General features: G+C 43.1%; 1 protein-coding gene across 1 annotated transcript in view; it reads left to right on the top strand.

The window, feature by feature from the left end:
- The window catches only part of ADGRV1 (adhesion G protein-coupled receptor V1), a 654,157-nt gene that overhangs the window by 358,251 nt on the left and 278,688 nt on the right, over nucleotides 1-17,218 (top strand). Inside the window, exon 80 of the mRNA XM_082259824.1 lies at nucleotides 3,537-3,721. Coding sequence (XP_082115950.1) covers nucleotides 3,537-3,721 — 185 coding nt within the window. The remainder of the gene's footprint in view (nucleotides 1-3,536; nucleotides 3,722-17,218) is intronic.

The following is a 17,218-nucleotide window of genomic DNA, read 5'->3' on the forward strand; positions in this document are numbered from 1 at the left end:
AACGATAAAAATGACATAAATCTTTCCCATAATTAGTAAACGCAATAACTTAAGCGCAAACCAATCAAAATGCTCTTATTGAGATTTTTTTTTACCAAAAATATGTAGCAGAAAACAAATTGGCCTAAAATGTTAAAAAAAATTCAAATTTATTTTTTTTGGGAATTTTATATAGCAGAAAGTGAAAAATATTGTTTTTTTTTTCAAACTTGTTGCTCTTTTTTTGTTTATAGTGCAAAAAATACCACCAAAAGAAAGCTCTATTTGTAGGGAAAATAAGGACGTCAATTTCGTTTGAGTACAGCATCGTACGACCGGGCAATTGTCCGTTAAAAAACGCAGTGCCGAATCGCAAAATAGGGCCTTGTCATTAAGCAGCAAAATCTTCCGGTCTTAAAGTGGTTAAGGTAGCAGTAGTAGTAGTAAATAACTGTAAACTCCTTTCTTAGAGCCACTAGACCAAAGTTCCTTTTACGTAGAAGATTAGATGGACAGAGCTCTTCAGGACATCAGCCAGTATCCCCTTTAATCAAACCCACAGCTAAATTTCTAGCACCAGAGGAGTAGCAAAAGTACAAAGATCCCCAAGATCTCTTAAAAGCATCTGTACTTACACAAGGCCCAAGGACAGCTGGATTCCTCCTTCCAACTTCCAAGCAATACCTTACTCCAGTGATACCAGACCAGATATTCAGTGGACAGCCCCCTCAGTCAGCTTCCTTTAGTTCCAGGGTCTCAGCATCCCCAGGCCCCCAGGCCCTCAGATACCTGAGACCTCACGACAGCAGACATAGCAGCACCGCCTTCAAGGGCAGCATGCCCTCCAGGCTGGACCAATCCTCTCTAGGAAAAGACCCAAAATCCAGTGTGCTCACAGAATATATACAGTCCTCAAGCATGCCATGAGAACCTGCCTCTCTGGGATTGGCCAGGGTTGTATGTAGGGCTTCATGCTGCCATTTACATAACTCCACATCATCCAGAAACTTCTCAAGCAGCTCTCTAAATGTAAAGGGAACTGTCAGACTGGCAGCTTTACCAATTCTTCTTTAATCCAAGATCATTAAACATCGGGCATGTGTATATATATATATATATATATATATATATATATATATATATATATATATATAAATAAATAAATATAAATATAAATATATATATATATGTCTGCTCTTACATCACAGTCCCCAGCAGTCTAGGGCACGACAAGTCCCACTGCAGAAGGCTGGCATACCTGAGTCCCCACAGAGGGCACTGTAAATTCCAGTATAGTGCACTGCCATTCCTCCTTGAGGAATGGAAGCCTGCTCTGCTTGGACTTGTACTGCTCTCTGTAGGGGACTGAGGAACTACTGCCTATGCTAAGACTTGTAGTGCCCTCTGTGGGGACTAAGGCATGGCAGCCTGCTATTCTGGAACTTGTAGTGCCCTCTGTGAGGAACTGAGGATTCCTCAGTCCTCCACATTCTAGGGCACTATAAGTCCCAGCATAGTGGGCTGTCATTCCTCAGTCCCTCACAGCTGGGGGGGGGGGGGACAACACAGAGTTAAACATCTAAAGGACAACTCCAACCAAAACTACCAATAATGTACAGAGTCCATATGCTACAGTATATATTGTCACAGCCCCGCTACCCCTCACCTTCCATCTCGGGTGCTGTCATTGTGTAGGGCAAAGGGCTCCAGCTCCACCATGTTTGGCTTTCATGTCAGATATGGAGGCTGTGGGAGGAGGAGAGGGCCCCCGTGACGCCAGAGTCAGTTGCCAGGGAAGAAAGTGGAGCTGAGCCATCTCCTTCTCCTCCTCCAGCCACCCAGGTGCCCTCTTTTTCTCCTCTTCCAGCCACCCAGGGGCCCTATCCTTCTCCTCCAGCCGCCCAGGGGCCCTCATCTTCTCCTCCAGCCACCCAGGGGCCTTCTCCTTCTCCCCCAGCCACCCAGAGGCCCTCTCCTTCTCCCTCAGCCACCCAGGGGCCATCTTCTTCTCCCCCAGCCACCCAGGGGCCATCTCCTTCTCCCCCAGCCACCCAGGGGCCATCTCCTTTTCCCCCAGCCACTCAGGGGCCCCTTCCTTCTCCCTCAGCCACCCAGGGGCAATTCCCTTTTCCCTCAGCCACCCAGGGGCCCTCACCTTCTCCCCCAGCCACCCAGGGGCCCTTTCCCCCAGCCACCCAGAGGCCCTCTCCTTCTCCCTCAGCCACCCAGGGGCCATCTTCTTCTCCCCCAGCCACCCAGGGGCCATCTCCTTCTCCCCTAGCCACCCAGGGGCCATCTCCTTTTCCCCCAGCCACTCAGGGGCCCCTCCCATTTCCCTCAGCCACCCAGGGGCAATTCCCTTTTCCCTCAGCCACCCAGGGGCCCTCACCTTCTCCCCCAGCCACCCAGGGGCCCTTTCCCCCAGCCACCCAGGGGCCCTCTCCTTCTCCCCCAGCCACCCAGGGGCCATCTCCTTCTCCTCTTCCAGCCACCCAGGGGCCCTCTCCTTCTCCTCCTCCAACCACCCAGGTGCCCTCTTTTTTTTTCAGGTGCCCTCTTTTTGTCCTCATCCAGCCACCCAGGGGCCCTCTCCTTCTCCTCCAGCCACCCAGGGGCCCTCATCTTCTCCTCCAGCCACCCAGGGGCCTTCTCCTTCTCCCCCAGGGGCCCTCTTCTTCTCCCTCAGCCACCCAGGGGCCATCTCCTTCTCCCCCCAGCCACCCAGGGGTCATCTCCTTTTCCCCCAGCCACTCAGGGGCCCCTCCCATTTCCCTCAGCCACCCAGGGGCAATTCCCTTTTCCCTCAGCCACCCAGGGGCCCTCACCTTCTCCCCCAGCCACCCAGGGGCCCTTTCCCCCAGCCACCCAGGGGCCCTCTCCTTCTCCCCCAGCCACCCAGCTTTGCCTATAGTTGTTTCAGGCTTGTTAAATCTCACCATGCTGACTGCACAAAGGAGAAATGGCTTTTGTGAAGAGGTGTAGCACCCTGTAGTGTGCTAGTGTTGAAGTACAGGCAAATTTATTTGACTCGTGGTAAGTATGAGTCTGGAATTTGGGTCAAGGTTTATTGCAGGCCAGGCTGGAGAAATTTCTATAAGTTAGTGGGTGGAGGCCAGGAGGGTTGATCTGCATACTTGAGAACTTGGCCAATTCCCAGGCAGTAATGTAATGGACATTTGCTGCTAAACCCACAAAGAACTGTGTGTATATACCGGAAGGAAAGCAGTCCAAGATCTTTTGTACAGAGGAAGGAAGTTGTCCCCTGTTGTTGTTCTTGATTCAAATTGGGTATTCCATAAATCCCTTCACCCATCCAAGTTGTTACCCCTAATAAAACATAAAAACTAAGACAAGAGACTGACTTGTGTCTGGATGCAAGCAGATAATGTGTGTTGACTGGCTGTGCAGGAGTAGGAGAACCAGTTACCAGCGCCCCTGCGGGGATAGTGCTACATAGGAAGAACTTCAAGTGTAAATATAAAATAATAACCTATCAATACAAACATTCCACAGCAAATTCTAACATAACATTATGATGTTCTTCTTCTGATTTTCAGATAGTAGGTGATGGTGGAACTGAAATTCTAACTGAGGACAGCCGCATTTTATTTTATGACATACTGTGTAGCCTCATTAGCCCAGACCGCTTGGATACACGTGGATATAGCCCATTGATTGAAGTTACTGAGATCTATGCCTTCTCCCTACTTACTGGTGTGACCTGTGGCTCTCCAGGTGTAAGGTAATGTAATTGTTATCCGAAATGCTGTATTTCTTGCCCTTATGAACTGAGTAGTTTTCTTTTAAAAGTTTGTTCATGTAACTTTTTATTCATTATCTGCTTTTTTAGCTTTAAGAGGCCTTTAAGACTGAAATACACACGTACACGTACACAAATAATTTCACATAGGGGATGGAAAACATAATATTTGATGAAATCTTTTTATTTTGATCATAATGCTCTCATATTCAACGTACTAAAACCTTTTTGCCTAATATTATGTAGCTGGCAGTCACATACCTACCGTACCTTATTCCATTGTTTTTTTCTTTTGGAATCCTAATATTCCTCTTGTGTAGAATACCATTCTGTTAAATGGTTTAAAGCCTTATAATTGTAGCACTCTCCCCGTAGGACTTTCTGTGTGATGACTTCTTATTTGTGGAAGCAGACACACCGCTTTAACCATACTGCCACTTGTATGGAGGAATTAAGTCTTCTTGCTCACTCTAGCAGCAGGCTTGATGCAACTACATTATCTTCAGGACACTTTCTAGCATCCCCTTGACTGACACCTGTCCACTTATTCTTCTAGCTGAAGGGATGGCCCTCTCAGGACAAGCCCCATAACACAGATCTGTACCAATTATATGCAGAATCAGATCCTTTCCAGTGTCTCCCATCCAGTCAGCTCTGCAGGACCTCTGGGTTCAGCTCTTCTCTGACTCTTTAGGCCCTCAAGTCAACCACCTGAACCCGCATGGCAGCTTCTACAGAGGAGGAGCAGTCGCCCCTTCCCTCTGGAACTCCGCTCTCCAGCTGAAAGACCCAGAGCACATGTGCCCTTGGCATTTATATAGTACCGCAGCATGCACTGAGGCACTTTCCTCTGCCAATCACCAGGACTGTACTTAATGCCTGTGCATTCATTTGTCAGGTTTCCTCCCACTGTCCAATATGCCTCCCTATTGGATCAGTGTAAAACACTTCAGACAAACTGAGCTGCGCCTGAGCACCATGAGCAGACCTCACTATCAGATCCTGCTCTCTGGTAGGCAGAGAAGAATAAAGATTTACTTGGCAATCTCTCTGGTAAGCAGAAAAGATTCAAAACTATGATCTCTCTACCACCTACCTAGGAGGATGCTACATAATATTTATTGACTCTTTACTGACTGTACATGGTGCTTGTATCTATAATTCATCTATCCGCACAAACAAGGCAGGGCGTAACTTTGTAATCCGACAGCTGTCCGCCAGCTGCTGATCAAGAAGAAATTTCCAACTGTCACACATTGATTGAAATTTGTCAGGTCCCTGTTGAAAGGGTTAAATTTTGATCAGTATATGGCCAGCTTTAGCATGCAAACTTTTAACATGAAAACATATAATTGATGCCCTGTCATACTGTCATGTAGTAATTTGCACCATTTGCTCCCCTGACCTATTTTTTCTAATGTATTACATAACTGCCCAGAGCAGCCATTAAAAATTACCATATGGTGGATGCGCATTCCATAAATATAGCCTTCTTCAGCTTCAAATATCTCAAAAGAATGTAGAAGATGAGGTCACAGATTACTCATTAGGAAATTATAATATAATTTCTTGTCTCTGTAGTTCTGCTTTTTTCCCATAAAACAAGAAAGGGCACAGCCATGTGTCCAACACCTAAATACTGCTGCAGATACAAATACAATTAGGAGTTACAGCAGAACAGTCCCTGCAAGAGAAAAAGACCAGAAAGCAAATATGATGCTACTAACAGTGCTTAATCAAGGTTTTCAGTTATTGAGATGTGCCACATAGATATTTTAATATATAAATGTACCAGCGTCCTAAAGTACATACTTATAAATATACATTTATTGGTTTATACACACATTAAAAATCAACCGCCCATAAGAAGGGGGAATATACCAAACACATACAGTATCTCACAAAAGTGAGTACACCCCTCACATTTTTGTAAATATTTTATTATATCTTTTCATGTGACAACACTGAAGAAATGACACTTTGCTACAAAGTAAAGTAGTCAGTGTACAGCTTGTGTAACAGTGTAAATGTGCTGTCCCCTCAAAATAACTCAACACACGGCCATTATTGTCTAAACTGCTGGCAACCAAAAGTGAGTACACCCCTTAGTGAAAATGTCCAAATTGGGCCCAATAAGCCATTTTCCCTCCCCAGTGTCATGTGACTTGTTAGTGTTACAAGGTTTTAGGTGTGAATGGGAAACAGATGTGTTAAATTGGGTGTTATCGCTCTCACCCTCTCATACTGGTCATTGAAAGTTCAATATGGCACCTCATGGCAAAGAACTCTCTGAGAATCTGAAAAAAAAGAATGGTTGCTCTACATAAAGATAGCCTAGGCTATAAGAAGATTGCCAAGACCCTGAAACTGAGCTGCAGCATGGTGGCCAAGACCATACAGCAGTTTAATAGGACAGGTTCCACTCAGAAAAGGCCTTGCCATGGTCGACCGAAGAAATTGAGTGCACGTACTCAGCATCATATCCTGAGGTTGCCCTTGGGAAATAGACGTATGAGTGCTGCCAGCATTGCTGCAGAGGTTGAAGGGCAGGGAGGGCAGCCTGTCACTGCTCAGACCATACGCCGCACACTGCATCATATTAGTCTGCATGGCTCTCTTCCCAGAAGGAAGCCTCTTTTAAAGATGATGCACAAGAAAGCCCACAAGCAGTTTGCTGAAGACAAGCAGGCTAAGGACATGGATTACTGGAACTATGTCCTTTGGTCTGATGAGACCAAGATAAACTTATTTGGTTCAGATGGTGTCAAGCGTGTGTGGCGGCAACCAGGTGAGGAGTACAAAGACAAGTGAGTCTTGCCTACAGTCAAGCATGCTGGTGGGAGTGCCATGGTCTGGGGCTGCATGAGTGCTGCCAGCACTGGACAGCTACAGTTCATTGAGGGAACCATGAATGCCATCATGTACTGTGACATACTGAAGCAGAGCATGATACCCTCCCTTCGGAGACTGGGCCGCAAGACAGTATTCCAACATGATAAGGACCCCAAACACACCTCCAAGACGACTACTGCCTTGCTAAAGAAGCTGAGGGTAAAGGGGATGGACTGGCCAAGCATGTCTCCAGACCTAAAACCTATTTAGCATCTGTGGGACATGCTAAAATATAAGGTGGAGGAGTGCAAGGTGTCTAACATCCACCAGTTCCGGGATGTCATCATGGAAGAGGACTCCTGTGGCAACATGTTGACATGAAAAGATATAATAAAATATTTACTAAAATGTGAGGGGTGTACTCACTTTTGTGAGATACTGTATAATGGTGTATTAGCCCACAAATGGCACCTAGGCCATTGAGAGAGAACTAGACCAAAAAACTTAGGATGATAAAAATTCCTCTAAGATTAGATTAAATGTTCATGTGGTTCCCCACACAGAGGGATCACTTGTCCGCCTCCAACTGTACTCTACATGTTTTGCAGGGAATCCACTTCACCAGGAGTGCTATTCAGGAGGAATTAATCTATAAGAGAATACAGATCATAAACAACACATAACACATACAGGTATATAATGAATCCACCAATGTAAACAATTATATAACTCTTCCACCATCTCATATAACTGCGTAACCTCAAGGTATGTAGCCCAGTCCTTTCTCACAATTATAGGTTCGACTCAAATCGGTGGGAGATATAACACATGGGCTGGGGTCAACTCAGTCCAGAGGCGGCAATGCCGTCTCCTGGGCAAGTGCGGGATCCAGGGAGGATAGCCTAATTGGTAATGTTTAAGCATATGGCTTATATAGCCTAATATTTTACAATGAAGAATTAAATCATAGGGGGCTTACTGATTATAATGAATATAATGTATTATATCACTCCAGAGACATACCCAACAAGAATATCATTATTATCAGTAAAATCTATTACACATACCAAGGATTGCTGGATAGAGAATTAACAGAAGAGCGTTACGGCTCAGTTTAATCCATACCCATTGTCGCTCTTCTGTTAATTCTCTATCCAGCAATCATTGGTATGTATAATTGGCCGTCATTATGTAGAGAAACAATTCTTTTTTTTTAGATCCTCAGAGAGTTCTTTGCCATGAGGTGCCATGTTGAACTTCCAGTGACCAGTATGGGAGAGTGAGAGCGATAACACCAAATTTAACACATCTGCTCCCCATTCACACCTGAGACCTTGTAACACTAACAAGTCACATGACACCGTTGATGGAAAATGGCTAATTGGGCCCAATGTGGACATTTTCACTAAGGGCTCACTTTTGTTGCCAGAGGTTTAGACATTAATGGCTGTGTGTTGAGTTATTTTGAGGGGACAGCAAATTTACACTGTTATACACGCTGTACACTCACTACTTTACATTGTAGCAAAGTGTCATTTCTTCAGTGTTGTCACATGAAAAGATATAATAAAATATTTACAAAAATGTGAGGAGTGTACTCACTTTTGTGAGATACTGTATGTGTTATGTGTTGTTCATGATCTGTATTCTCTTATAGATTAATTCCTCCTGAATAGCACTCCTGATGAAGCGGATTCCCCGCGAACCATGTAGAGTACAGTTGGAGGTGGACAAGTGGTCCCTCTGTGTGGGGAACCACATGAACATTTAATCTAATCTTAGAGGAAGGTTTTCACCTCCTAATCTGACAAGCTGCCGGTCCCAGAGATTTAAAGGCATTGTAAAGTCAGAAAGTTTTTAATCTTAATGCATTCTATGCAGACTTGTATAAAGTACTCGAAATTTCTACTTGAGTAAAAGTACAAGTGCTCGATCAAAAAATTACTTGAGTAGAAGTGGAAGTGCTTGCAGAAAAAGTTACTTAAGTAGAAGTACTAAAGTATTCAACATTTTTTTTACTTAAGTATTGCAAGTAGTTTTTTCAAAAAATTTGCTACTTAAGTACTAAAAGTAAAAAGTACCAGTAGTTTTGAAAAAAAATTTCTACTCAAGTACTGAAAGTAGAAGTACAAGTACTGTGTTATGTAGTTATTAAAGAAAGAAGTCAAAAGTATGAACATCATATTGTTTTTATTATTTCAAATGATTTATTCAAATGATTAACCTGTGTTTGTTAGTAGTTTCTTGATGCACTTTAAGCGCTGTAGCACCATTTATTTGTTTGTTTCATATTTTCTTTTTATTGGAAAGATTTGGTATAGCAGCTTTTGTTATACACAGCCTTTATTTTCGTATGCGCTGATTTACAAATGACATTATACACATTTTTTTGAGCTTTATGAAACCTGCCATCTACTGTTCTGGCAGTGGTAATTTTTTTAAAAGTAACGAGTAACTATGCAGCACAAAAAAAAAATACTTGAGTAGAAGTATCGAAATCATCGAAAAAATGTAGTGAAGTAAAAGTAGAAGTAGGAGAAAAAAATTCTACTCTAGGAAAGTACAGATACCGCATTTCGGTACTTAAGTACAGTACTTAAGTAGTTCTACTTCGTTACTATACATCTCTGATTCTATGCATTAGGATAAAAAAACCTTGTGGGTGTATCAGCCTCCCCAGCACCTCCTGATACTCACCTGAATCTGGTCTCTGTCCAGCGATATCCACGAGTCCCTCAGCTGTCCGGGATTGGCTGATACCCAGCAGCAGTGCCATTAGCCCCCAGCGGCTGTCAATCAAAGTCACTCAGCCAATCGGGAGAGAGAGGGGGTGGGGCAGAACAGAAGCTCCACGTCTGAACGTACAGACGGAGCTGCAGCTCGGCTCGGGTGCCCCCATAGCGAAGCTGCTTACTGTGGGGGTACTCGATTGGAGGGAGTGGCCAGGAGCTGCAAAGAGGGACCTGAGAAGAGGAGGATCTGGGTTGCTCTGTGCAAATTCACTGCAACAGAGCAGGTAAGTATAACATGTTTGTTGTTTAAAAAAAAAAAATGAGAATTTACAATCACTTTAAAATTAGGTTATTGCTGAAAACAAAGGGGACCTATAACTGTATACAAGAGCCAAATCAAACGCACATAAAGATGAGTGAACAAAGAAAGATCAAAAAATTATTTATATGTGGTTGTATGTTGACAGTGCACTCACCTTGATGTTCCCACACACTATCCAAGCTGTCACTGACAGCTCTCGAACATGGCTTCTAAATGGAAACCAGCAGGATAAGCTCCTGATCATGTGACAACTGTTTAAACTAACTACAGCAGTCACATAGTAGAGAGGGCATTGTAGCAGGGTGAAGTGGTTAAAGGCAAGTGTGTGGATGAATACATGATAAAAAGTGCAAACAGTGCAAAGTTCTTTTGTGGCAGAGTCTACCCTAAGAATCCGTGACTGCAACAATAATAATATACAGCATGAAGCACATGAATGTGTTGTGTGCAAAAAGACCAAAAGGCAAAATGCAGAATTTGGAAACATTAGAATGAATTAGCAAAAGAGAGAAGTTACATAACAAAAGGCAAAAGTATTAAAGGAGTTGTAATGGCAGAAGGTTTTTTTATCTTGATGCTTTCTATGCATTAAGATAAAAAGCCTTCTGTGTGTAGTAGTCGTCCCAGCACCACTGAATACTTACCTGAGCCCCATCTCTATCCAGTGATGTCCGTGAGTCCCTCGGCCATCCGGGACTCTCCCTCCTGATTGGCTACTGTGACAGTATTCACCGTCACTGGAAGTTAAAAACAGATAATTAATGGTTTGAATTGCTTCAGATGGGACAGTCATATTTGCCAGCAATATCTCCATATAGGAATATAAAGATTTAATCCCATTTGCCATGAAATCTGTAATTTCTAAATGCTGTATATATTACATATCTTTCAATGTAAGATAGGTTTTCCTTTTGTTGTGGATTGGGAGGGAATGTGGATTGCCCTGTCTCATTGTTAAGTGTTAATGACCTCCCATTGTTCTGTCGGTCTACCTTAAAAGAAACTTATTATGGGATGTATACAGGTATGTGGATTGGATACTAAGGGGGAGGGGGGATTGTCCCACATTGTATATTTTTGTGTACACTGTATGATAGTGTAAAGCTCTGTTCCTATTGGATGGTGAATGTTACGTCCAGACTTCAACAAGGTCCACCTGGGTGGTAACCTTGTGGGTAAAAACTGTATATTAATCTGTTCAATAAAGTTGTTCTAGAGTTACTTCACCCTCAATCTAGAGTCCTGTCTCTCATTGTAGGAATCGGCTACAAGGGATTGCTATGTCCTTCATACTCCCTTGGATAATCCCTAAGCTCTTGTAAGAGCTTGTATAAGAGCTTGTTCTGCTGCACTCTCTAAGGGAAAGAGAGGTTCACCCACAGGAACCTGGAGCCTTGTCGTAGGTCCAGGGTGGGTAGGAGATTGCGAGACCCTAAACAAGCTGCGGCGGTTCGTGGGGTCTGAAGTGGTTACTGTGTCTGGTGGAGTGCTTGGAGCCCCTCGGGAAGCACTAGGAGCATCTGTCAACGGAGTTACTCGGTCAGGGGTGCCCTGTTCCGTTACAGCTACGACACAGCAGCGGTGCCTTTGGCTCCAGCTGCTGTCAATCACAGTCAGTTAGCCAATCAGTAGAGAGAGGGAGTGGGGCCGAACGGCAGCTCCTTGTCTAAATGAATACACAGAACTGAAGCTCAGCTGCTTGCTGCTTGCTGTGGGGGCACCTGACAGGAGGGAGGGGCCAGGAGCAGCAAGAGGGACCCGAGAAGAGGAGGAGACGGGCTGCCCTATGCAAAACCAACTGCACAGAGGAGGTAAGTATAACATGTTTGTTATTTGAAGAAAAAAAAAAAACAAGACTTTACAATAATTTAGAAGAAGAAATAGAAGACACTTCAGATTCTGAGTGTTCCTTTCATTTGAATGTCTGGTACACATGATGAGATTATCAGACGATTGATCGTCTGTTTTTTTTTTTTTGCATGCTAGTCTTATATTGTAAATGAAGAATTTATTAGTGGTGAAAATTCTCATACGACAGAATAAAAATTTGGAAGTGATTAAATGTGTTGTGGTGTATTTGTATTGTAATTTCGAATGACAACTGTACTGATTAAGCGAAAATCGTACTGGTATTGTACGAGAACATTTTTTGTGCTTGTGCCATCGGATAATATTGGATGAACTGTCATGATCGGCTCTCAAAAGCTTTGTACTGTACGATCCCTTTGAAAGTAGTATTTTTCGTACGATTTTCTGATCGTGTGTACGGGCCATTAAAGGAGTTGTAAAGTCAGGTTTTTTTTTTATCTTAATGCATTAAGATAAAAAACCTTATGTGTGCAGCAGCCCCCCTTGGCCCCCCTAACACTTACCTGAGGTCTCTCTCTGTCCAGCGATGTCAAAGAGTGTCTCAGCCATCCAAGATTCTCCCTCCTAATTGGCTGCCGCTGCTGTCAATGGAAGTCAGCCAGCCAATCGGGAGAGAGAGGAGGTGGGGGCGGGGCCAGGGCAGGGCTTCGTGTCTGAATTGACACAGGGAACTGTGACTCAACTCGGGTGCCCCCATAGCAAGCTGCTTGCTGTGGGGTACTCAACAGGAGGGAGAGGCCAGGATCAAAGGAGAGGGACCCAAAAAGAAGAGGATCCAGGCTTCTCTGTGCAAATCCACTGCAACGGAGCAGGCAAGTATAACGTGTTTGTTTTTTATATAGGAAAAAAAAGACTTTACTATCGCTTTAATACTAACTAAAGGAAAAATCCTTGAAATGGAAAGAAACCTTACCTGAAACACAGAAAAAAAGCATACCTGCATGTACCTAATGAAAAGTGTACAACATGGGAACTTTATGCTAAGGACCGTATATTTGTCTGCTACAGTGAGTCTTAAAAGGATCACAGAATTTTGCATTCATACATCAATAAGGTAACAATGAGCAGAATTGTAATTATTAGTGAATCCCCAATGTGTCAGAAGCCTCAGGAAGTGATGTAGTCTGCACCATCTGAACAACAATCATAGCAAGAAGCCCTATACACACTGCAAAAAACAAAGGACTAGAGCATTACTGAAATTAACCACTTTCTACCCTGGCCTATTGTAATATGATGGCCGAGAGGGAGCTCTCTCATCCTGGGTGGACATTATATGATGTCCTCCCAGGATTGTGCCTTGCTCACGCCTCGCAGGCTGCACTGCGGTGTAATTTGTCACCCGCTGTGTCCACCAGATCCACTTCTGGACCAGTATACCAGGCCACTGCCAGTACCATGTGATCACAGCAGATCACATGACAATTGTACACAATGGATGGTTTCCATTCATACCATTCATTATGTACTATTGTGTCAATCTCTTTAATTGATCACAATCACATGGTACAGACATGGCAAATCACAGCCCATCTGTATGTGAATAGATGTGGCTAATCACAATAGTTCACACTGAATGAATGGATTTTTTTTCAGAAAAAATGGTTGCTTATTATAGTGATTATCACTGTTATAAGTGATCATAGTGTGAAACTTCCCCAAAGTGGTACAGTGTTACAGTGTATTGCTCTGATCACAGTATGTAAAAAAATGCCTAAAAAAAGTGAAAAAATATGTAAAACAAAATCAAAAAAATAATCTAGTTTATTTTTTTTTTACATACTGTCACCAGTCAGTTTCCCTAATCATCACCACAACAGTTATATGATGATGCTGTACTGCACTGGTGACAGTATGTAAAAAAAAATAATAAATAAAAAAGTAAATAAAAATAATTATCTTTTTCATTTCTCCCCCCCCCCCCCCCCAAAAGAAGTATACATATTTTTAATAAAATGTATTGCTATAGCAAAGGATGAACAACATCCCTTGTGACAGCTGGGCCAAGTAAAAGCTAATGGGAGATCCCTCCTCTGCCCTCTAAAGCATCTGATGAAGCTGAGATCGGTTTGATCAGATGCTTGCCCCCCGAAAATAAGCCCTACCCCGAAAAAAAGACCTAGTGTTATTTTTGGGGGTGGCTGCAATATAAGCCCCACCCTGAAAATAAGCCCTAGTTAGGCTGCATTCACACTTGAGCGTAGTATTTTCGCACGTTTTTTACTGCGATTTTTACCGCAATTTTACCGCGATTTTCAGGCGTTTTTTTCAGGTGTTTTTGGAGGCAGGCATTGACATCTATCAAAAACGCTGGTATTCAGCCCAAAAAGAAGCTCATGTACTTTTTTCAGCTACAGGCGTTTTGCTTCAGGCGTTAAAACGCTCAGATGTGAACAGGGGCCATTTAAATAAATGGGGTTTTAATTGTTTGGGCGTTTTGGAACGTTTTTTTTGAGCATTTTTGGAGCTGAAAAACGCTCAAAAGGCCCAGGTGTGAATGGAGCCTTAAAGTCATTGTAAAAACATGTAATCCATTTTGTGAAAAGATTATATAATATGCAGTGTGTCTCCTTTTGTAACTTTATTGTGGAAAATACCTTATTTACAGCACCGCTTGGCGCTCACGTGACCCGCCGGCAATCTTCTCCTCTCCACCCGGCTGATGTCAGCAGCCCATCCCTCTGCAGTGCTTGGAGTGGGGAATAAGAGCACCAGCGGGTCACGTGAGCGCCCAGCGGTGCTGTAAATAAGGTATTTTCCACTATAAAGTTAGAAAAGGAGACACCCTGGACATTATATAATCTTTTTTACAAAACAGATTACATAATTTTTCAATGCCTTAATCAAGGTTTATTTTTGCGATTATAAAATGTCATTATGCTGACTCCTGAGTTGACAGGGAGAGAGGGGGAGAAAAGACAGGGGACACAGGAACTTTTTAAAAAAACATTTTATTATTTTATTCCAGGTTTCGGAACATAGAGAGGGTCAAATAACACAGTACAAGCACTGTGCTGTCTATCATGGTCTAATGGATCAGGATGTTTTTTTTTTTTTTTTCTTTAGTATTGCAACCACTTTAAGACCTTCACGATGACATAATTGTATTTAAGTAAATGTAGATTATTGTACATACCCTAAATAAATAAGACACCCCTGAAAATAAGCCCTAGTGTTTTTTTTTGTAGCCAAAAATGAATATAAGACCTGCTCTTATTTTCAGGGAAACATGGTGGTAAAGACGAGTTATCTGCCAAAAAAGCGCAATTTAAGTTTGCTTTCCCTTTGAGATAAACTATTGTATTATTTTATAAAACCAATATATAAGTGATGCATATCAAACATTGTACATACTTTTGAAGCTAAACATTTTCAAGGCTATGTGTACAGTACTTTGACATTTTGTCCTCTTGATCAAATATCCAGCTAGAGCTCCCATTAGCCACATACTCATTGATTTCTTAATGTACATTAGCAAGAGAGAAAGTATTGGCTGTGTGTTATGGATGTGTTGGTCTCCTTTGCTGTATTCCTTTTACAAAAGAGCTTATTAGCAGAAGCAGCAAAGGATTTATTTTCATTGTACATTAAGACAACTCATCAGAGGTAAACATATTGTGTTGTACAAAAGGTGAAACAGGTTTACATGGTGACAGGTAATGTAACCAAAATGCCTAGTCTAAATGAAGAGAGCATGCTCAAGACCTAAAGCTTATACAGCATAGGAGGTTTGTAAAACATACATAAGGAAGTTTCAAATAAAAAACCACGCTAAAATTGAGGACTTTTACAAAACTAAAATATATAATAATGTATAAAGCAGCAAACTCTACTGTACGATATCATTACAAACTGTAAGCATAGATAGAAAACAGAGTTGCGCTAAAAATATTTAAAAAATATCTGATATTACAAGGAAAATGAGTATGGAATTAAGCTATAAAAGTCCCGTGTAGGAAATCCAAGTTGATAAAATTTCAACTTGCAGGTGCTAAATCGTGAGTGGTTCACTGTCCCAAATGGCACATATCACCTTCCGCCACCAAGTATAGCTGACCACCGAAGACACCGCCACCATAGAAGTAATGCAAATGCCTGCTTTCCAGCAGTACTGGACCTTTTATCACAGGAGGCCAGCAGCGCTTTTTGGCTGATTACCCCGCCAGGGCCTTGTAGCAGTATTCCTGTGGATTTTTCGGCTATATAGTAAAGTCAGGCATCCAATAGCGGCATACGTACATATAGGCTCAAAAACAAAAGGATGTGTGAATCCAAATAGCATTTATTAAATGTAGTAAAAAAATACACTTACATTTGGTACAATCATAAATGCAATGAATCTCCTGCCGGCCAGCACAAAAACAAATCCCCTGCACTTCCGGGACTTGTAAACCGCGATGACATCAGTGCGTCGTCCGCCCTACGCATTTGGTCATAGATGACATCATCCTGGGGCACAGCCTTCTGTGATAAGAGGTCCAGTACTGCTGGTAAGCAGGCTTTTGCATTACTTCTATGGTGGCTGTGTCTTCGGTGATTAGAGACAGTTCATCTCTGATCAGCGTAAAGAGCCAATAAAAGTGACTGTTTACCACATGATTGACTGTGTCAAATCACAGCCAGTCACAAATGTCAACAAACCACGTAACTCGCTGTTACCGGTTTCTCCTCCTCATACACTGATCCAGGAGATCTGGAAACAGTGAGTTACAGTATTGTGCCCCGATTGCCCCCAAAATTAAGAGGACCTGTCTGTAAGCCCATCAGAGTACCTGTCTGTAAGCCCATCCCATCGTCTGAGTACCTGTCTCCAGCCCATCAGAGTACCCGAGTACCTGTCTCCAGCCCATCAGAGTACCAGAGTACCTGTCTCCAGCCCATCAGAGTACCCGAGTGCCTGTCTCCAGCCCATCAGAGTACCAGAGTACTTGTCTCGAGCCCATCAGAGTACCAGAGTACTTTTCTCCAGCCCATCAGAGTACCAGAGTACTTGTCTCCAGCCCATCAGAGTACCAGAGTACTTTTCTCCAGCCAATCAGAGTACCTGAGTACCTATCTGCAGCCCATCAGAGTATTCAAGTACCTGCCTGCAGCCCATCAGAGTACCCAAGTACCTGTCCCAAGCCCAGAGTACCTGAGTACCTATCTGTGGCCTATCAGAGTAACCGAGTACCTATCGGCAGTCCATCAGAGTGCTCGAGTACCTATCTGTAGCGCATCAGAGTATCTATCTGTAGGACATCAGTGTACCGGAGTACCTATCTGCAGCCCATTCAAGTACCTGAGTATCTGTCTCAAGCCCAGAGTACGCGAGTACCTATCTGCAGCCCATCAGAGTACCTGTCTCCATCCCATCTGAGTACCTGTCTCTAGCCCAGAGTCCCCGAGTACCTGTCTCCAGCATATCAGAGTACCCGAGTACCTGTCTCCAGCCCATCAGAATACCCGAGTACCTGTCTTCAGCCCACCAGAGTACCTGAGTACCTGTCTCTCAAGCCTAGAGTACGAGGTTCAATCTGAATCCCATCGGAGTAACCGAGTACCTGTCTCCAGCCCATCAGAGTACATTATGCATACTGCACGTATACCATACCTGTACCACACCTTTACTGCACCTATATTGCATGCTGGTTTTCTAAATCTGTCATTAAGTGCACCAACGCTTCCTAAATGGCTCCAGTGATAGCCAGCAGAAAAATAACATACAGACTGCCACTTCCGTAA

Source organism: Pelophylax lessonae, assembly GCF_965119305.1.
Source record: "Pelophylax lessonae genome assembly, chromosome: 1".
NCBI classification, from domain to species: domain Eukaryota; kingdom Metazoa; phylum Chordata; class Amphibia; order Anura; family Ranidae; genus Pelophylax; species Pelophylax lessonae.